Source organism: Melampsora larici-populina (genome assembly GCF_000204055.1).
Source record: "Melampsora larici-populina 98AG31 unplaced genomic scaffold MELLAscaffold_68, whole genome shotgun sequence".
Classification (NCBI taxonomy): Eukaryota; Fungi; Basidiomycota; class Pucciniomycetes; order Pucciniales; family Melampsoraceae; genus Melampsora; species Melampsora laricis-populina.
The window spans coordinates 260,356-282,546 of record NW_006768832.1 but is presented as its reverse complement, the minus strand read 5'-3'; the positions used below and the strand labels follow the sequence as shown (position 1 = coordinate 282,546).

At 41.9% G+C, this 22,191-nt stretch overlaps 4 protein-coding genes across 4 annotated transcripts; all 4 read right to left on the bottom strand.

The window, feature by feature from the left end:
• Window positions 1-7,984: 7,984 nt before the first annotated feature.
• Window positions 7,985-8,402, bottom strand: MELLADRAFT_112617 (uncharacterized protein; the record flags this gene model as incomplete). Its single annotated transcript, XM_007417124.1, has 2 exons — window positions 7,985-8,019; window positions 8,081-8,402. 2 exons carry the CDS (start codon window positions 8,400-8,402, stop codon window positions 7,985-7,987), a joined length of 357 nt encoding a protein of 118 aa, XP_007417186.1.
• Window positions 8,403-9,184: 782 nt separating this feature from the next.
• Window positions 9,185-10,120, bottom strand: MELLADRAFT_112616 (uncharacterized protein; the record flags this gene model as incomplete). The annotated part of the gene is made up of 3 exons (XM_007417123.1): window positions 9,185-9,232; window positions 9,297-9,391; window positions 9,655-10,120. 3 exons carry the CDS (start codon window positions 10,118-10,120, stop codon window positions 9,185-9,187), a joined length of 609 nt encoding a protein of 202 aa, XP_007417185.1.
• A 5,573-nt stretch (window positions 10,121-15,693) lies between these two features.
• MELLADRAFT_68504 (uncharacterized protein) lies at window positions 15,694-16,427 on the bottom strand (the record flags this gene model as incomplete). The annotated part of the gene is made up of 5 exons (XM_007417083.1): window positions 15,694-15,740; window positions 15,819-15,905; window positions 15,995-16,105; window positions 16,178-16,240; window positions 16,307-16,427. The coding sequence occupies 5 exons, from the start codon at window positions 16,425-16,427 to the stop codon at window positions 15,694-15,696; spliced, it is 429 nt and encodes a 142-aa protein (XP_007417145.1).
• Window positions 16,428-17,425: 998 nt separating this feature from the next.
• On the bottom strand, window positions 17,426-20,121 carry MELLADRAFT_79449 (uncharacterized protein; the record flags this gene model as incomplete). The annotated part of the gene is made up of 2 exons (XM_007417094.1): window positions 17,426-18,664; window positions 18,742-20,121. The coding sequence occupies 2 exons, from the start codon at window positions 19,930-19,932 to the stop codon at window positions 17,867-17,869; spliced, it is 1,989 nt and encodes a 662-aa protein (XP_007417156.1).
• Window positions 20,122-22,191: the final 2,070 nt, after the last annotated feature.

Below are 22,191 nucleotides of genomic sequence, written 5' to 3'. Positions count from 1 at the left end.
CTCGACGTTAGGTCTCTCGAACACATCTTATCCATGAAAGACTCCGTCAAAGCACATGAAGAACTGCGTGGACTCATTGAATCCCTTTCTATCTCATACTTACTTGACGATAAATACTTCACTGAAACTATTCGCAAACAGGACAAATCCATTGCACTGCTACACGCGAAAGCAGCAGGGATCGCTCAGAAATTGCCTCACAGTTATCAGGAAGCAATTTACGGTGAAAATGCAAGTGAGAGGAAAGAGGCATGCAAGAAAGAAATTGAGATGTTAACAAGGCTGAACGTGTGGGAGGAGGTAGCTTTACCCGAAGGGGAAAAGTCTGTGTCAAGTAAATGGGTATTTGTTGAGAAAACTGACAGTGATGGAAATGCGACGAGGAGAAAAGCAAGATTTGTTGTTCGTGGATTTACACAACGAGAAGGAATCGACTTCTCTGAAACATTCGCACCAACAGCTCGGTTTACCTCCCTCATGATCATCTTCTCTGTCTGTGTGAATAAAGGCTGGCATATGCGCGGTTTCGACATCGTTGCAGCATATCCGCACAGCCCGATCGACGAAGTCATTTACGTTCGAGCGGCGGATGGGGTAACTCTTTCAAATCCCAACTTCGTTTTACTTCTCAGAAAGGCCCTATACGGCACAAAGCAGGCTGCAAGGTGCTGGTGGAAGCACTTTTCAAGTGTTCTTTCCAACATGGGTTGCAAATACTGTGTTAACAATCAAAGTCTCTACGTTCTTCACTATAAAGGTAACATCGCTATGTTGTGGATTCATGTTGACGATGGAGTAATTTGTGGTTCATCAATTGACATAATCAACTTTATCAGAGAATCATTACTCAAGAGCTTTCAACTTACATGGAACGACAATCTTGAACAGATTGTTGGAATCAAGATCAATCACTCTGCGACAGGAATCTTCTTATCACAACCTTCTCTTACGACTAACATTCTCGAATCCACCGGTTTCAGTAGCTCAAGAACTGCTACACCTATGATCGCGAATCTTCACCTCAACACTTTGGATAAAAACGCTGTGGGTATCAACATATCCTCCTACCTTTCAATTCTGGGGTCATTGTCTTATCTGGCAATAGGTACTCGGCCCGATATGTCTTTTGCGGTAAATTATCTGGCTCGATTCTCATAGAGGCCAGGGGAAGAGCACTGGTTGGCTCTTAAACATCTTTTGAGATATCTTAGTGGTATGTGTAATGATGGAATTTGGTTCAAGAAAATGAATGAAGGAGATGAATTGGTTACATACTGTGATGCAAACTGGGGGGGGGAATTTTCAAGATCGACGCACGGCTTCGCCGTTTACTTATTTGGAAATCTCATCTCTTGGGCGTCAAGGAGGCAAAGCTGTGTTGCGACTTCGACTTGCCATGCAGAATACATGGCGCTCGGCGTATCTTCGAGAGAATCCATATGGATTCAAAATCTTCTTCAAGACATATTTTCGAAGGTTTTTATCACGATCATTCGATGCGACAACACAGCTGCCATAAAAGTGGCACAAGATCTTCATCTCACTAAGCGGTCACACCACGTTGCTCAAGAATTCCACTATGTGAACGAGCAAGTTTTCGATGGTAACATCAAGATTGAATGGATTGACGGCCCGAATAAACGAGCTGACATCCTTACTAAGGCACTGGGTAATACAATTTTTCAAATTCACAAGAAAAACATCTGCATGTCTTAAAATTGGTACTAACCTCTAAAAGGTTGAGGGGGGGGTGTTACGGCTAAGGCCACCTAGGCATTGAGGATGGCTTGGCAATTAGCCTAGGCTCACCTGTTTTCGGTTTAGACCGTTGTGGAAAGCAAATCCTTCAACAGTGTATGATATCACATTATCATAACTACAGTTTTCACAATTAATGATCTTTACATTCATAATCTCAAGGCTCAAGTTTCATCCTCAAGTTGATTGGGCTCATCCCATTTCTGATCATAGTTTTCTGGCTTTGAATTAGGTGCCTTGATTACTTTATAACATCTCATTATTACATTAGATAAACTACATACAAACAAAATCAGACAAATGAAAGAGGAATTCTTAAAAACATAAGTCAGTGGCTAGCTGCAAAGAAATGAAAATGAAAGCAAAAATCGAAATGTATACAGATTATCATTGACTGATATTGACTGATATTGAAACAATCAACTGAAGAACTGGTTCGATTTTGGCGCACAAGTTGAAATGGAGGATTAGGTAGTGTCATCAGAAATCAAGATCAAGTAAAAGTAAAATAACTTAATAAAAGGAATGAACATAAGCTGTCAGAATCAAAATCAAAAGATTGGAGATCAAGGTTGAAAGATGGTGTGATATTAATTGGTTGAGGGCGAGATCCTGGGAAAGAATCTGATCGAGTGATTCAAATAAAGCTACATTAAGAACACATAAAGAATTAAAGAATCAGTGATGAGATAGGAAAAAAATCGAAAATCGAAATACATAAATAGAGATTGAATTGGAAGGAGGTAGTGTTGAAGTTAGTAAAGATAAGATAGAACAATGAGAGAGGAAAACAGATTAAAATGAACAAAGACTTGCTTGATAGTCAAAAGCATGTGATCGAGGTGAGAAAGGAATCGGTCGGAATCGGTTGGAGCGAAAGGAACAAAGCGGGGAAAGATTGAGGAAAGAGCCTTGAGGCTGAGTTGTGGTTTTGGTTAGGGAAAGATATATAAAGGGGGATCTGTCTGTTCGCATCTAGGAGTGTGTTCGTGTCTGAGTCCGAGTATGTGTGCGTGTTTGAGTGTTACTGTGTGCATCTAAAGTGTGATCGAGTTATTTTAAAAAGTGTTATTGTCTTGATATTGAGTGCGATTAAGTGTTTGAGATCAAGTGCCTAGTTCAAAGTTCAAGAGTTGAAAGATAAGAAAAGTTTTAATTAGATTAGTTGCTTGTGATCAGATCAAAGAAAAGAAGGGAAAGGGAAAAGAAGAACTTGCTTTTGTTAAATCGTGTCACTTGAAAGTTGTTATTGAAGTGTAGTCTTTGTTTTTTTTGTTGTGTTCTTGTTGCTGGTTGCTGAGCTGAGTCGAAGAATCGTCTTGAGATCGTCGGAGTCAGGACTAAATCCAAATCAACAGCTTGCGCCTCTTGATTCAAGTCGAGGCCGGGTCGAGTCAGGGATCCAAAATTACATTTTGGCCCTGTAAATTGTTACACGTGCATTCGAAGCTGTGTGAACATCGAAATCAACGTAGTTTTACACCACAACGTCGTGTAGAGTTGTGTGTGGTATCATCGGAGTCCGCCAAACCTTGCGGATTCTTTGAAAATCTTAAATTTGTGTTACGGGAGGAATTCGTGGGGATAGAAAATTGTTAAGAGTTGTTCTAGTTCTTTTTGAACTGCAATAATTTTAAGGTTGAAGGCAGCGTAAAAGCACCGTAGTTTCATCCGCTCTCACGAGTGGTGATTCTTACCTTCTCCGGCTCAGCCTACGCTACACTGCGTAGGAGTTCTACACCGTTGGAAGATGTAGGAATGTCTGAGATGTTTTAGGCCTAGACCGGTTTCTTGTTTTCCCATTTCGTCATCTTTGTAACGCCGTGCTGAAACACGTTTCATATAAATAGTTCCTGTTCCTTCCTAAAACTTGTGTTGCTTTTCCTATTGTCACAAAGCGTGTTTGTTTCGATAGTTCTATAGCTAACACTATCACTTTAGGTTAGAACTTTATTTCTCTCTCTCTTTATAATGCAATTGTCACAAAGCGTGTTTGTTTCGATAGTTCTATAGCTAACACTATCACTTTAGTTCTCGTGACGCTCTACACTAGGCACCCTCATCTACTCTCTACTAACATACATATAAATGAATGGAAAATATGGGGGCATTATAGAGGGGGGGGAATACTCTCTCTCACCAGAACTACTTATCCGGTTTTCTAAGGCTACCTGAATTTCTGGTGTTGCACACCCTATCCTTGTTTCTGTTTACACTCGTGGTACCAGTGAACGTAGTACCGATTAACTTTATGCCTGACCTATCTTTTCGGGTGGTGGGCGGGTTTGAGAAAAGATAATTGAGCAACCAAAGTGAGAGTGAAATGTGATAGGGAGGATTTCCTAGCGCAAGTGTGGGATATCACGGGGGAAGGAATCTTGGCGCGTGGGGGAGAAGACAGAGAAATTTTCTGTGAGAAGGAGGAAATTTTTCTTCTTCCTACTAAACCTATGTATGCGCCAAGAGGAAGGTTCTCCTCAATATAAGGATAACCTTCCTGACACAGCCCCGTAGGATAACACACTCTTGTCTTGGAAACCAACGGTACCGTCGTGCCTTTGGGTACCGTTTATCATCCACTCTCAGTTTGTGTGATATCTAGGATTGGGAGCTAGACTTTGTTGTTTGGTTTCACGATGCATTACATATTATGCATTTCTGTTGGTCTCTTATTCAGTCCTAGTTAAACCAAACATCCCGTGCCAGAGAGGTTTTGGTTTCTTGGGGGGGGGCCCTCGGTGCCGAGGGGAGTAGGACTACTGGAGACTGTAGATGGGGGAGCTCTTCCCCACGACTCAGGGTATCGTCCTGAGCCTGTGATCACCCATCTACGGTGGCCTGAGGTCGTACATCCCCAACCCAACTCGAATCCCCCCCAAGAGTCTCTCATCTGATCAAAGTAAGAAGTAAGGCAAGATTCACTGAATTAATCCTCCGTGCATTCAAATACAGAAACCAATAACGTGAATTTTTTACTAAGTTTGTTCCGTCCTAATGAGCTCCTGTTCTGTGTATTCTCTTATATACAGCTTGTATGCTTTTGATCGCCATCTTCCCACTGACACGATCTCTTCCAATGGACTATCAAGGTTCCACCTCAGCGAAGCACCGCCCACTCTGAATGAGTGCCCTGTAAGTCCATCATTTGACGTCTTCTTCCACACTTGTTCAAAAATTTTCAGACATCTAGCCTTCGTCAATGTGATCCGACAATCTCCTTTCCGGTAAGAAAACAGGGAGTCATCTTCCGTCGCACCGGTTGCCATGATAAGCCTTTTCACCGCTCCAAGTGGATCTAGTAGTGAGCTTTGATGTTGACAATGGATTTCTTGAACTTTGCCCACAACTGCAGGCTTTGCCTCTCGTATCTTGATTCTCAAGAATTTTTCCATAGGATCCCATATTACGTCTTTTACTAATACTTGATTTTTACTCGACACCGGCTTCAGCAGTTCCCCTAACCTCGCCATACCCCAGAAGGCCACCAGCGCTACAGTGTAGGCTACTTGATTTTCAACTCCTCCACTCAATAACGTATCTAATAAGGTGAACAGATGTTTGATTAAAACTGGATTTTTCGGGATTTTTGGTGTTCTCAACAACTCTAGTTTTGCTGCCGCTTTCAGGATAGCTTCGACTTTTGGAGTAGCGTGATGGGGGTACTCTGCATCATGGAACAGATGCCACGCCTTTACGCCCGACAGGTAAGTCCGTACTGTAGTCGCTTTGATTGGTGGTGCTCCTAAACTCAAAGTACCCTCTGATAACGGTGGACTTGCCCAAACAACGAAACGATACAAGATAGATGGTTTGATCGGTAACAGAAGGTACCGATGTATTCGTTCCTCGAGAGCGAATGCCATCAGTTTAGACACTCTGGCATTATAGTGTCTCAATGTTGATTCCGCCCAACTCCCGCTTAACATGTAAGCTTTCACCTTGTCGTGTGATGTGGTATTGATTCCATCTCGATCTCTCAAGAACTCCATCTTCTGTTAATAAAAAGTTATACTGACGGAAAGTTGACTTAAATTTCTTGGTTTGGGTTGGAGAAATCAGGTTAAAGGAAAAAACAGATGTAACAACGAACGGGGCATTGGAAAGTCAAATGTGTCTTGGTTTGTTTATTTACTCTGGAGGTTGTCTGAAGACTACTCGGACATTCCGAATTTTTGGTTCGGAACCAAACAAAGAACAGAACTTGGACGAATTCAATTTCATAATACAGTTTTAGGCAATACCGCGTATGGTCAGTCTCTGTCACAGTACTTGCTTCACAACCGCCTTTAAATCTGATGGAATCTTGATCACAACTTGCTCTTTGATCGCTCTTGTGTCTAAACCTCTGGACAACAGATCTGCCATATTATCTCCCGACTTCACTCTTTTGACTACCAAATCAGCGTGTAAATTCATGAGCAGCTTTTGGATTTCTTTCCATTCTCCATTTACTGCCCGATCTTTCGAACGTCTCTTCTCTACAGCCGATTGCGAGGTCGTATTATCTGTAAGTACGACTAATTCCTTACCTCCTATATCCAGAATTTTACTGATCATAATCAATCCTAAACGTATCGCCACAGTTTCCGCCCAGGCTATGTTTCGGGTGACCTGGAACGGATAGGGTTTATTCCAACCTTCCACCAACTTAAATTCTGCCCACTTCGACCCAACCAATACTCCGATCCCGGTCAAAGAAGCGTCTCCTACCCACACTAGATCTATTGGGTCTAAATCTGGTATAATTCGTCTGACATCAAAGGTACGTAATGCTTGATCCCATTCTTTCAGATCTCCCAGGACATCCTCTGGCACAACTCTTCTCGCTGAAGGTACTTTCCACTGGTGCTCCCACCTATAGAGTCCTGGCATGCAGCATTGAAGGTGTGGGAGAATATAAGTACAGTGGACTAGTCGTCCCACCAGCTGTTCTACTTCTTCCAACCTAAACGATTCTCCTGGGACTAGAAATTCGGTAACTTGTTTTCTTCTCTCTTCTAGCTTCTCTACTGGTAGTCTGACCGTTCTCTCTTTCACGTTCCAAACAAATCCAATATATCGTTGCTCTTCCGCGAACTCGTGGACCTTTTCGAAACTCGACACGACTCCCATTTCATTACTTAATTCGACGATGTCTTTGATCATAGTGGGATTGTCTTCCGATTTTACCAGGAGATTGTCGTCGACCCATTGAAATGCGGTTTCCAGTCTGAAATACCTCTTCACTATTTCTCGCCACAGATCCGCCGCTCTACCAAAAACTCCGCATCCTGCAACTCCACCAAACTGAATCCTCGTATCCACCCACACACGATTCCTCAAATCCAACATCATCAAGTAACGCCACTGCAAGGGGTGTGTCGCTATCTGGCGATACGCTTTCTCCCAGTCAAAAATGGCGAGTTGTAAGTTGCCTTGATTGTCTTTGAAGAATATGACTAGGACCTTGAAATCATCCCAGTTAGTTTCAAATTCTCTTTTGTTCACAAAGCTGTTCACTGATGGTGTTTCTGAGTCCTCGTGCGGGAAGGACATGTCGTTAATTATTCTAAAGGAACCGTCGCCATTGGTTACACTGCCCATCGGGCTCAATCTGAAGAAACCGAACCTGTTATACACTTCTTCGTGAGTGAACGGGCCGAATATCCTCCTAGCTCTCTTCTCTTTCTCTAGTGTATTTTCTAGCTTCTCTGCTGCTAGGTTCGCGGAATCGTGGTTGGGAGGTGTGTACCATCTTCTCTCACCAAGTGTATGGTCAGGTATCCCTTGATGGAACCCGAGAAGACAACCTCGCAGGACTTCTTCTGCGTCTCCCTTTATTCCCAACGACTTCACCAACGACCTCCATCTTGGCAGATTTAGATCACTCCTAGCTGCTTCCTCCGGCCACCGATTATTGTACGTAGGTCCGGAGTTCCTATATGGCAGTAGCTTAATCGGTGCACTGTTACGCAACTGATTCACTGTGGGTCTAGGTAAACCTCGTGGCACCTTCACTAGGCGACTGGTGATCGGCACAATTCTAAACCAAAGATGGGGGGGCAAATGGTGGGACGTAAACAAAGGTCAGATTTACCGCTCAATTCGACACATCAGTCATGTATTACGAGTCAAGCATGGGGAGAGCGACACAAGACATCAAGTAGACACATGGACATAGGAAGATGATTGAACATAACCAATGGGCTATAAATCAAGAAACAGACTTAAGTCTGGAGGCGTGCCATCATGGCTGTATCGGCCTACTTATGGTAAGACACACTACCACAGAAAAGAAACAGATTTTATGGATATAGTGTTAGGCGGTATCGCATTGGCTTACTTTGCCTCTCCTTTGACATTGAATGGCTTCCTGCCTGAATTATAGTCACGATCGTCATGACGTCTATTGTCTCTGCGGTCATCCCGACGCCAGGATCCACTACCCTATTGCGGTCAGCAAATCGTCTGCCTGGGGGGCTTGGGTCTCTTCCGCCATTTCCTCCTGAGAAATAAGAACCACCTCTTCCTCGACCTCTCGTGTTCCTACCACCACCTCGCCTGTCTTCAAAATATCCGTTCGTTCCATACGAGTTGTCTAGGTTCTGTTGATTGGTGTGGTTCCAGGACCTCGCATTCGGTTTGCTGCCAAGCTGGTGGTTCATGTTCGGGTGGTGATGAGGCATTGAGTTGCTGGTACTCGGGAATCCGAAGTAAGTTCCTGAGTTCTGATGGTTTGCTCTCCCAGTAAGAGGGTTGATATGTTCTTTAATTTGGCCGTTTGCATAGGGGTTAATGTCACTGAAAGCCGGTTGGAAATCTTTCCACCTCTCGGTGTCTCTGAAGGCGTCACGTTCAAACCTTGCAGTACGGAGTGCTGGGTTCGCTAACTTCCCGTCTGCGTTTCTGAAGGTCAACACGGTAAGTCGGATCGCTAGGTCATATCTGAAAGCCATTGGCCAGTTGACGTTCTCGCTCTTGATATCCATAACATGGGCTTTGTGAAGTACGAATTTATTGGCGAGATCGTCATGCTTGTAGTGTCGTAAATAGGCTACGTAGAGGTCAAATGCGATTACCCATTCCCCGAACAACATTTTCCATTTGTCTGGAACATTTACACCAACATAATTGTCATCTAATTTTTCTTTGGTTGTTTGGCGACGGAACAAATCCCTGATAAGGTCGTTTTTGAGCCATTGTAAATTGAAGATTGACAAAGGTATGTAGCCTTTCAACGACACCATCTTTTTGTCAAAATACTTTGACAGACCTACTAAACCCGCTACCTCTATTCCTTCTTCGCCACATTCAGTTATCGGTTCTTTCGTTGATGTGGACGATTCGGTGCTTTTCGTGTTGGAGGTCGCATTAGACGGTTCAGTTGCATTATTGACAGTTTTTGTGCTGGTGGTTGTGGTGGGTTCATCGGTGTCTGAATCATAAGTCAGGTCATTCCAGGCCACGCTTCTCGATCTTGCCCCTGTTGGACGGACTGTTCCGGTAATTACCCCATTAGCGCGTTGAGTATTCTTGGCTCCACTAGTGAGTGCGTTGACTTGGTTATGTACAGTGACTGGGTCGTCGCTGACAGTTGCGTTTGATGACAAATCGACAGGATTCTTCCTTGGCACAACCGCTAGGCCGTTCGCCGCTAACCAAGAAAGGAAACCACAAGGGGGGGGTGATTTCTGAGCCAGTGACCGTATTTCGTCTAGCAGGGGACTTAGACGCTGCATTCGGTGATCAGGATGGGAAAAGGAATGAACCATGGTATGTTAACTTCTGTTAATCATCTTATTCATCTCTATACGAGGCAACATTATATAAATGGCAACACATCGTGTGGCTTCGCTTTCGCGGCAACACTTATCAAGTGGGTCTAAACTGAGGATCTCCGTTTCGAACAGAACTTACGCGTTACTGGAACATTATTGCGGGATATTAAACTGGCGGGTTGCGTATCAATCTGCGTCTCATTGACGGTTGTGGTCGCATTTTGTGAAGCCTGTGGCTGTACTTCAGTCGCACTTGATGTGTTGTTGGCTGTGCTGGTGCGAGTTTCTGTTGCCTCAGTTTGATTGGTCGTATCCTTATTTGCTTCTGCTAGCTGTCTGGCTGCTGTCGCTGCTCTAGTCGTAACTGTCGACATTTTCTTTCCCCGGCCTCTTCCCCGGTTTCTTCCCCCACGAGATGCCGGTGTCACATCATTGGACGTATCCGTGTTGGCGTCGGATGACTCCACCTCTTGAGTGGGTCCATTTGAGACAATTCTAACGTCGGTAGGGTCTGATCCCCGTCTGCTACGAACTCTATCACTTGTCTTCTTTAGTTGCGCGTTAAACTTTTCTAAATTAGTCTCTACTGCGTTTGGGTTGGTCATTTCAGTTAGGAGAATTTAATGAAATTTTAACTGAAGGGGTGAAATTATTTGGGAATGTCGATGTGCCTTCGATGTGACTTTTGAGAAAAGATAATTGAGCGACCAAAGTGAGAGTGAAATGTGATAGGGAGGATTTCCTAGCGCAAGTGTGGGATATCACGGGGGAAGGAATCTTGGCGCGTGGGGGAGAAGACGGAGAAATTTTCTGTGAGAAGGAGGAAATTTTTCTTCTTCCTACTAAACCTATGTATGCACCAAGAGGAAGGTTCTCCTCGATATAAGGATAACCTTCCTGACACAGCCCCGTAGGATAACACACTCTTGTCTTGGAAACCAACGGTACCGTCGTGCCTTTGGGTACCGTTTATCATCCAATAAGTTTTGGGAAAAAATATCTGATTCCAGTGCTCATATTGATCCTCAAAGCTTATCAAAAAGCATCCAAATCAAAAACCGGCTTCAGGTTCCTGCTGAAGCAAAGCTGATTCTTTGATGCTTACACTACGTCAACATGGCACTTGCCAGGCCTGTAGACCTCCAATAGCATTCCGACCAACCAGCGTCAACTCAGACCTGTTTGAATGTCAAGGCCGGCATGGCTCATTAATCACCTAAAATAAATTGGAGTATCAAGAATACCCTTTAGAAATGTTTTGAAGTTGCTGTCAGTGTAACCTAGAATAAGACATATTTACGCTACGTTTGGCTGGTGCATTATATTGCACCTTGAAACAATCATTACGGGGATTCAAGTTGAGATACTTTTGCATAAAACTCTTACAAAACAAACAAGTTTCTAAAACTTTAAGGTGTCTTTGTTTCCTGCAAATATATGGTCAACATCATTTGGGACACCTTTTTGGGTGTCCCAAATTTCTACGTTTGTGGTAAATTTTACAACAACAGGCAAGTTGTTGCACAGTAAAAATACTGTAAAAAACACAACATGAAACCCCCAAATATATGGTTGGCAGCATTTGGGACACCTAAAAAGGTGTCCCAAATTTTTTCATGTTTATGGCAATCTTTACAGTCTCAGACAAGTTGTTGTACTGTGGAAAGACCATAAAAACTTAAGTTGAAACCCCCTATTGCATTGAATCAACTATGCAATATTTTGATCAACTTAAACAGCCAATATTGCACCAATAATGTACACGTCCCCACGCCTAGTATTTGTAATCATTGGGTTTGCGACAAGCCCCGGCCCCGCCGCTGCAGAACCTGAATGATTACGTAAACCACTTGGAGGGGACTGTACATGAAAATAATTGAGTCTGGCAAATGATTGACTCCAGAGTGGATTATTGGATTGAGTCAGGGGCAATTCCGCTCAAATCACCTTGATCAACACCGCAATCGCTACGCTCTGCTCAAGTTTTTGAACTATTTTGGGAGCGGAGCGGAGCGCTGTGCTAAATTGCACTACGCACAGAATCACTCTTTTGATTGTTTTTTCTTACTTCCGTGTGCGTAGTGGTTTCACCACTACGCACATTGCTATGAGCGGCGCACATTGCCCCATTTTTGAAAACAAGATAAATGTGACAAAAAAAAATAAAAGCATAGATATATATATCTATGCACAACATAATGTAAGACAAAGAGAATAAAGTTTGACTTAATAAAAACCCTACGACTTCTTTTTTCTGAGCTATCTTTTTTTTACCGTGCTATCCTTTTTTTTCTTGCTATCAATAAAAGCTTGAAGTACCTTCATGGCTTCTTCAAAATCTCCCCCTGGGACTAAAACACCAAGAAACTAAAAAGCGAAGACAAGACCTGAAATCAAAAATGAAAACAAGAACTTTTAGTCACAGTGCCTGTGAAGGGCGCCCTAGACGTCGGGGGCCTTCAAGAGTACAAAGGCAAGCCTTTGTACTTGTTGGAGCCCCCAACGTCGGGGGCTCTCTCCACGGGCACTGTGAGTTGGTATAATACGAATGAACTAGAAAGAAGAAACAGAACTTACTCGCGGCAAAAGGACTACAATGAAATAGATTGATTTGAAATACGAAAGCGAGTGGAAAGAATCTATCAAATCGATCTAGATAGTCTTAGAAGGTGCCAAGCAAGAAGACAAGAAGAAAGAAAGAGAACAGTTTAGCTAGTAACACGAAAATGGAAGAATGGGATGAAAAGAGAAAGCACTTACGTTAGAAGCATAAGAAATTGATTGTTTGGTAATAGGACCTCAAACAAATATCAACACGGCCGTGAACAAGTTAAGAGAAACTGAGGTGTGCTAAGAGCAAGAGGAATCAAATAAACAGAAGGAATTTAGTATATGAATCATACACAAATAAAGAGAAGGTAGTTAGCATACAAATAATATACAAATCCACAATGAGAAAAAGAAGAGAAGAATAAGGATTAAAAAACTTACATGTGTTAGTCTGTGTCCGTCATCGAGTCTTTTTTTCGAGTTCATTGTGTTCAAGTTTTTGAGTGTTTTTTGAGTGTTTTTTGAGTGTTATCATTGAGTTCTGAGTTTTTTTTGGAAGCGTTTATTCAAGCGTTTTATTGAGTGTGAAGTCTTTGAGTGCTCCGCTCATGAGCTGAGCAACTTGGGTCTGGGCCCGGTGCATAGTGATTTGCTCCGCTCAGGGGATTTCAGCCCCTGGGTGCGCTGCGCAGGCTGCGCTCAGCAGAGTAAGGGCTGTAGCGGAGGCCAAAATTGCTCCGCACACGCTCTTTTGTGCGGAGCAGTTGCAGTGTTGCCTTGATCACACCCCAAATTGAGTTTTTAACCTCACTCATGAGTCATTGGTCTTAAACCTTGTCTGGTTACACCACTTTCCCACTTCCCTAAAATCATCCATCTAAAGTCATCTAGCCACAGTACTACCATCTTCTTCATCTGGCCTCCAAAGCTTTTTCAAATCTTGTAAACAAACTAGACATTCATATCCCAAATTATAGCCTTTTTGAAGTTTGAGACACTTATGAGTAGTGATTGAGTGGGGCAGCCCAGATATCAAATCCGCTGGTGAATTTAACAAGTCTTCAAGCAGGATTTGTCCAAGTACAGCGTGGACATCTAAAAACAATCTTCCCAAGGAGCTGTATTAGGGGCTATTGGGGGGGCTAACATGCTGTATCTGTGTAACAGGGACAAAATACCCATGTTAAGTAATCAGGGTTTTTGGACCTAGGAGTGAGCTTTTATGATAGGGCAAAGGGAAAAATCATGAAGATCTTCCTGAATATCTTAGGTTTTAGGCAAAGACAGTGAAATGGCATATACAATGAGCTGTGTAACACAACAAGTGAAGTTCAAATGCAGATTTCCAATTTTTAAAGCGTAAAACAAGAGAGAAAAAGATATGAACCAGAATCTGAATGATAACAAGAAAAAGTAAACTTTAAAAGATGATACAGATTTTCTGACTGGGGAATTATTACAACTGGGAATAGTTCTTTCTATTTATAATAACTTTGCTTTGTGATACAAAATGTAAATGGCTGAGTTAGAAGTTACAAAATGAACGGCACTAATGCCTGGTACCTGGGTTTCATCTAGACCCTTTCAGTATACCTTTTTCATAATGAAATGGTCTAGGAGACTAGTCTGAGATGCCTAGGACCTTATTCCTTAAGGGCATGTTTCAGCCTAGACTTGGGCCGTGTACCCCGCTACAACCATCCCCCCTTTAACTTGGTGCTACACCTGGAGTACCAAAAAAGAGAAAGAACATTTTTAGAGGGAGAGAAGTAAAAATTATGACTTCTGTGAAATAGGTAGGCAAACTCTTGAAGAACATCAAAGAGTTGAGCCAGGATTAGTCGCATGTGGAAGCAAAAGTTCCTTGGGTGGAACAGTTGGGGTAGAAGTTTGAACCGGAGGTTCAACACCAAATTGAGGGCTAGGGTTGGCCAAGGAATGGGTTGCTGAGGTAGCCTTGGCAAAACAACCCACCACACCACAAGGTCATTTTTGGTTGAAAATCTGCTGTCACGGGGTTGTGGAAGTATACCAGTGAGACCTGGTTGCAACACGGGCAGGTACCAATGTGCACTGTATTTTTCACAAACAAGGGCAAAGACGTGATCACGAACAACATTCCCACTGGTTTACTAAATCAGCGGATGAGTTGATGTTGAACAATTGCTTCACCGCTGTTGCCAGTGGGCAAAGCCACAGGCCTTGCAAATTCCCCTTGATCAGATGATGAAGATTCCTTGCTCTCCTCATCCATTGTAATCACTCTCAAACTGCTGGCATTGTCATTGACAGTGGCCTTAGAAGGTCCCTGGATCAGAAGATGAAGGGTTCTTTTCTCTTCTTATTCAGTGTAATCACCTCACCACTCAAACTGCTCGCAATGTCACCTGCCACAACACCCAAAATCATGACATCTTCAGACACTCCGTCAGCAATGAGAGATCAATGTAAATTGTCTTTTCAATGCCTTTGCCTCTTCTTACCGCAGACTGATCTCAAATTTGAAAAAGGCTTTGTTGATTGTCCACACCAAGCAATCAATGGCAAGGTTCTTTTCACTTGTTCTGCTTGTCCCGGCGGCAGGACAATGAAGTACGGCCCAATTCGGAAGCATTGAGGCAGACCAGTTCACATCAAGCATTTTAATCAATGGCTTGTGCGCAAGAAGGTAATCAGAACAGCCAAACATGCTTCCAATCATGCACCTAAGAAGTAAGCTCTACTCAAAAGAGCTTTAGAGAATGGAGTCAAGAGATCCCATATTCTTGTAATGTGTTAAAGGTGGATTGAGTACTTGTGTTGTGATTTCTTTGACATTATCCACCTCACCATTTGGGGAAAAGAAAGTTGAAGCTTTCTTTCCATTTATCAAACCTTGTCAGGTTTTCTTTTCGTCTATATCTTTTCAGACTTGTCAGCTCCTTGTCAACAATTCTCATATTCTTTTATTTTGTTAAAGGTTTCCTTTTTGTCTTGATCTCTTCAAATCTTGTCAAGTCACTGTTGAGAGATCTCATATTCTTTTGTTTTGTTAAAGACTTCAACACAGATCTCATGTCATCATTGAGGCTCATCTCCATTAGATTATTTTATCAATGCCTGCCAGCTTTGAACCAAAATTGGGTTTTTGACAATATATGCACTGTTGTTGTAAAAAATAAAGGAAAATTGCAAATTGTTTTGAATGCACTTTAGAATTCAATCATTCTTTTGCAATATGTTTCTGACTCCTTCCAGTGTCCTTACCAGTTTCTGTTTTCTTACTTTTATAAACTCAAGGGCAAATTTGCATCCTGGTGTAGTGAATCATGATGAATTCACACAATTGAAATCTTAGCCCAATTATGGGGAGATCTCTGACTAAGACTTGATGATTAAATATACAAATATTTGCAACTTGGAAATGATCACTGTGATACAAGCTTTTTGTGATGAGATACAATGTGTTATGTACAGATTTGAGACCCCAGCCTGTCTCAAAACCTTTTCTTCTTTTGGTGTATTGAGGTACCGCAAAAAGTGGCTTTTTTACATGAGCCACCTCCATAGTAAAGTTGGCAAAAACCATGTGCTTGCGCCCTCCCAAGCTGTGCACAGTTTACCTTCATAGGGCTATTCCATGTTCCTATCAGGGGATATCATTCCCCACAAAAACTCCCTTGTCTCCAGAACAAACTGAAAGTTGTCATAATCATATTTGAAATCAGGACTCTTCAATGTGAGACATGAACTTGAAGCTGATGGTAGACTTACAAACCACATTTGTCAAAAGTTTACACTTAATCTTGGTGTACTGATCCTTATCACGGGTGGCCCCCTTTTTGGTCAAGAGATCACACACTTGATGGTGGAAATAAATGAGAAATTTGATTGTTAGATATCAAGCAAGATACATACTACCTATAGCTGCATGTATTACTTGAGCTTACTGTATGAAGTTACTTCATTCACCCTGCGCACTCCTGATGCCCTCCAAGTTGGACAAATTCCGTTGGGAAACTGATTGGAATCGCATTGTGAGCCTTGAGGGACGCCATTAGCTGTAAGCCAGTTAGCATCAGTGGTGCTCATCAAGATTGGCCACCTGAAAAGATTTTCTGACAATTACTTACGTTGTAGTTGAGGTTTGCAGTCCGCACTTGGATATTTATATGTGTCGCGTACATCCCTGCAGTCTGGAAAGGCACAACCCAACAGTCTTTAACTAAGTTCATGGACCCTTTCAGAAATATTCTGCTTACACGAATGCGCTGGATCATTAGGAACACGCACAAAAGCCCATTTACAGGACTTGTTGGACATGCCCTTCCCAAATAAAGTCAAAAGAGCAAAGATAACGAGGATGTAGATGCGAGAAATCATATTAAAAAGTGTATTAACCTTTGAGTACGATGTGTAAGGCTGATGGAGGATGGAAGTAATCATGACTTTCAAAAAGCTTGGTGGTGTGCTTAAATACCGTCTAGAGCTATATCGATGACAGGCCGAGGAGAGATACCGGCGATGTAAACTTAGCCGTGTTCGAAGCAGTCCCTTGACACGCCAGACGTTGACAACAGGGACTTCTCAATTTTAGTCATAGGTCTGTCGGGGAGGACTGGGAACAACGTACTTATCACTTCGGTGAGTTCGTTGGATGCGAGCAACGTTTTTGAAACCAGTCTTGCTCTTACGCTATTAGCCGAACTCATCCAATATCACTGTCAGTATTGACACCCAGCACAACCAAAATTTATGGGACTCCCGTTGATAGAGACGCATACTGCAGATGATATCGACATAGTTGATATTGATGTCAGTTTCCGTGGAGATCCTTAACAATCGAACTTCGAAGGAAGCAAGAGATCAGATGTTGCAAAAATGCACCACGTGCGACCGGAAAGATCTCCTGTAAAGAAGGGCTGCAGATTCTGAAGGGCACAGCCCTTGATTTTGAGTCCCATCCAGGAAAAACCATAATTTGCATCTGCTTGAGGTTCAAACAAAATGATGATAAAATCCTACCTTCCAGGAAGTCTTGGTGGCCAGTTTTGGGATAAGGTGAGAAAGCAAGCACTGATCTGAGCGGCAGCAGTGCTAAAAGCCACAGTCTCAGGCGTTGACTGGACCATCATCTAAAATTCATTAATTAGCTCCTCTGCACCAATTGTATTGTAAGTCTTCCTTATCACCTACCATCGTGAGCCTGAACTGAATAAAACTTTTTTTCACCTTCTGTTTTATCAGCTGCCTTCATGACATATTGAAGGTCCTTCAATCACCAAAGCAATGTGGCAAAGATGGGTTGATCATCTTAATCAAGCCAATCTTAAATATAAGAAAGAGCTATGACTCACAAAATCTCAATTATGATTCATCATATGCTTATTTATTTTTCTTTTCATTCCCTTTTAACTCATGGATACACTCATCACACAATTCACAAATCAATAAAAAAATCAACAAAACCAAAAAAAAATAACAACAAAAGAAACCAATAAAAGAAAAAGAAAAAAGGTTAAAATACCTTTATTCTACTTTACTTTAAAAACCCTAATTATCAAGTTTACTTAATATATCCCAAAATACAAAAAGAAAAAAATGTAAAACAAGAGAGAAATAGAGAGAGAGAGAAAAGACTAGTACTTACTACATGAAGAGTTTACGATTCCTAAATAATGAAACTTTTGAAAAAAAATTACAAAAACACACACACATACCCAGTATCATAAATATCTTAAAACAAAAAACAAAAAACAAACAAGCTACAAACTTTCCTACATCATTAATCATTTAAAGATGAAAAAAACTAAAAAAGATAATCAAGTCGAAAAAGTTTCCACTGAATTTAACTTTCTAATCCCAGTTAATTTTCCAAACAAATCTCGATTGGTACCCAAATTATGATGATTCGAATTCAAAAGAGTTCCATTGGATCTTCTGGTGATCAATTCTTCTTGATTCTTCTTCTCTTCAAGCTTTCTAAACCTTGGTTTATCAACCAAAGAAGGATGATCTTCTGCTGATCTAAGTAATCTTTGAATAGCATTCCCATGTTGTTGTAATGCTGCTGATCTTGATAATCTCTTGTTTGACTCATTGGCTTTAGATGGAGAAGAATCTGATGGATGTTCTGAGTTCATCTTGATAGAGTCTACAGCTTTTTTAGATTTTGATTGATCTACTCTTGAGCTCTTGGGGCTTTCTCTTTCAACTGCCTTCAAATGTGATTGATTCGTCATCGTCGGTTTTTCTCCAGTTGGTTTTGAATTTGTTGTGCCTTTGTTTGACGGAGGAGAAAGAATCTGTTTGGGCACTGTTGGACTGGCTGCTCCAGAGCGTTTTTGTCTCCTTGGCTGACGTCTACGTTGGTTCGGACTAAGTGTTTGAGCTGCTTCACTTGGTTTTGTGTCTAGACTGGAGCTCTGATCGGGTGAAAGTAACAAAGAAGTGATTGATTTTTTCTGTTGCTCAGAGAAAAATCGACGGCCAGTTGAAGGATCAGCTGATTTTGCCTGCCGTAGTTCAGCGCTTGGTTTTGTGAGCAAAGATCGATCGGAATTCGATGTACTCTGACTTTCATACTTTGATCGACATTCCTCGTTTTCAATTTGTGTTGACTGTTGGAGAGAAGAAACAAAGGAGATCAGTACCTTGAATAACTTTTTCTGAATGAAAACTTGTAAAGGCAACGAACATCACCAGTCTGAGGACGTGGCAATGTGGTAGCAGTGCACTCAGAGGCCCATTCCGTCAAATCTGGAAGTTCATCAGCTCCTTCCGATGATTCGAAATCGTCAACCAGACGCGCCCAATCCAGTTTGGAGCTAAACAGACTCGAGGCAGGAGTGTGAGTCGCAGTAGTAGGAGAATGTGTGGGAAGCTTGTTTGATGATTTGGATGCCGTGATGGTGTCCACCCGAAGTCGAGGTGGAGTCAAGGACTTTGAAAGAGATGGTTCAGGCGGGTTTGGGCTGCCTGTTAGGAGGAAAGAAGGGTTTGCTTTGACAGTGGTAACCGGAGTTCCAGCTGGATGAGATTCGAGAGGAGTAGTGATCAATGGTTCAACTGATTGAGATTTGATCATGTTGATTGGGGGTTCGATTGATTGAGATTCAATAATGGTTGCAGTGGATTCATCTGATTGACCTTCGACAATTGTTATAGTGGGTTCAGCTGAATCAGTTTCTGCAGTGATAATCGAGGGTTGAATCGATTGAGATTCGAGAATGGTGATTGGCGGTTCCACTGATTGAGGTTCGGGAATGGGAATTGGGGATTCAAGTGATTGTGCTTGAATGATATCTGGAGTGGAATGGATTTTTGGTTTGATGACTGATGAAGGAAGATCAGCAGTATTTGAAGACGTCGAAATGTGACCCGTTGAAACATTAGTCATGCTACGTGCTTGTGTTGGTGGAGGACGCGGTCGAGGTGATTTTTGTTTGAGTCGATTTAGTAATGATTCAATTTGATGTAGACTGCGAGAATTGGGTACAAGGGTCTTAAGTTGAGCTGATTCGGATGTCTGTATTGAGACATGACGAGGATCATGTATAGATTGGCCTGAGCGAGGCAGCCTTTGATGACGTAAGGGAAGTTGCTGCTGATGCGATGATGAGGGTGAAGGTGTGATGATTGATGAAGCTCGTTGTTGAGATAAAGTTGACGGTATAGTCGAATTAGGTGATGAATGTTTAGAAGATGATGAAGATGACGAGATGATAGTAGGAGATGGTGAGAACGGTGAGGTTGATTTTTTGTTGATCGGTTTTGAGTATGATGCTTGATTGTGGTTTGGAGTAGCCCATTTTGAAGCAGAGAGTGGTAAATGAGGTTTGGTTTGATTTGCTGCTGAAGTTGAGATCGATGAAGTGGTGATAGTCATGATGAGATTGGTTGATTTGAAAGATGATAAAGTGGTAGTTTGATTGATCAAGAAGGTATTTTGCTATTCCAATTGAATAATGATAATCGATTCCTTGAAAAGTGAGTGAGATGAATGTTGATGGATTGGAAATAAAATTTAAAGTGTCAATCAATAGAAGTTGAAGTTGAGTCAGAGTAAAGTGGGAATCAGTCTGGATTCTGGAACAGCGCATACACTTTATACAAAACAAAAAAGGGTCTTATACACTCACATAAGCATATTCTCAAGTCAAGAATATCCTTATACCGAGTTCAAATCAAAATTTGCCTTCGTATCCACAACATCTTCCAGCTTTCTTAATTGAATTGATCATCCCTCCCTGAATTTTAATCAATCAAACAACAGCCATCTTATCAAATCAGTGGGCTTTGTAGAGTTTCAATGAGAAATTTGAATAACTACCAAACATATCTCAATTTAAATTAATTGAAAAGCCCTATCTTCACCCTGCATTGCCACATATCAGATCAAAGGGCAAGACATACCACTAAGTTTTGATAATGGCCGTTGTGACCGAGGCAAAATCATGAAGGATTTGGACGCTGATTGCCATCATAAACCACGGGAGTTTCAGTTCAATTACAAAAGTCAAACTTCAATTGATTATTAGTTGATAATGAGACCAGCGATGGATTGGGTGTCAGCAAGGGCGACATTCTGTCCATGATAGCTGGAACTCGGCCTGATCGAAGGTTGGCTGTGAGTCTTGGAGAGAATTGGCGTGGCGTAAACAATTGCCCGAAAAGACAAAAGTAAATGATCAAAGTGGCCGTAATCCGTATGTCAGCAAGAATAAAAGTGAGAAAGGGTTTCCGAGCTATACTGATCCTCATGGACGTTCGAATGAAGTTCATCTTCTTATACGAAATAATTTGACAAACTTCAAGATGTGAATGGCTCACCTTGTCTCCTTAACTCACGTAATCATGTGCCTTTTGTCAAGCACATCATAGACGGGCGACACTGCCTTACCGCACCTGTGGTTTTACTTCGTTTCGAATCTTGACACTGAAATCTCTGTGTTGTAAATAGTCGAAGTTCCTATGTGAGTGCCTGTCAAGAATCCTGTTGTTCAGGAGCAAAGACGAAAAAAAAGAAATCAAAGTCGAATCGAAAAGGTTGGATTCGAGTAACGGTTTTTACGGTTTTTGAACGATTCGTCAGGACATGAAGTGTCCGAAGTGATGATTGTCCAGAACTTTTGTCAGATCTTGCCAGAATCCATGACGCATTGGAGTCAACAGAGGAGGTTGTGAAAGGCCACATGAATTTTCATGTCGGTTTCTATCTTTCAACCAAAACCGTGCATTTCATAAACTATGAACTCACCTTAATCTTATATACACTTCACTCTTCATGAATTTTTGCCTCCGAGCAGTCTTCTTGAACAGACGGTTTTGATCTAGATTTGTTTTTTTGTGTACCGGTTATCTGAAGAATTGAATAAACCATCGAGTTGACTATTTGTAAGCAAACTGATGTTTCTAACACGAGAAAGAATTTACCATCTGGTAATTTGATAGCAAAAGTCTCTTGAGTGTTTTTACCTTTCACATAATCAAACCACACCAAAGAGGAACTCAATTTTTCTCTTCAACCAATCAATTACTCATTAAAACATCTTCAAACCTTGCCTTGCTGAAGTTCATGTACAACCTGAGATGCCTTTATACTTTTCTCTGTCATCACAAAGCGGTCAGCAAGTGCCCTTGTGCTGGTTTTTTTGAAGACGGCAGTCTCAGACAACTTCTACACCACGGGGCTGCTGGCACGTGATGCTCACGTGAATTTTGACTCTGCATGCTGTCTACATCGTCATACCCAATGTGAGCCACACATGCTAGCCAGTGTGAGGTTCACCCAATCTGACCCTTATCATAACAAGGTGAGCATCTGACATCATAACAAGGTGGAATGACTCACACAGTGACAAGGTGAGTTATCAAAAATGACAACGGTGCGGGCTTGATCACCCAATGACAGGTTGAGTAATTCCCCTCAGTGCTCATTCCGCCTTATTTGTTCTCAATAGCCAGCCCACTTGAATTGAGATGGGCAGTTTTTTTGCTGACAGAATTTTGCATAACGGAATTAATCTACTGTTTGCATTGGCAAATACTCTCAAATACTGCATACATATATCAAGCTGATACAAAAGATAAGATTGGAAGAGTACAGCCAAAAAATAGAGAGAGAAAGACTCAAATAGAATAAAAT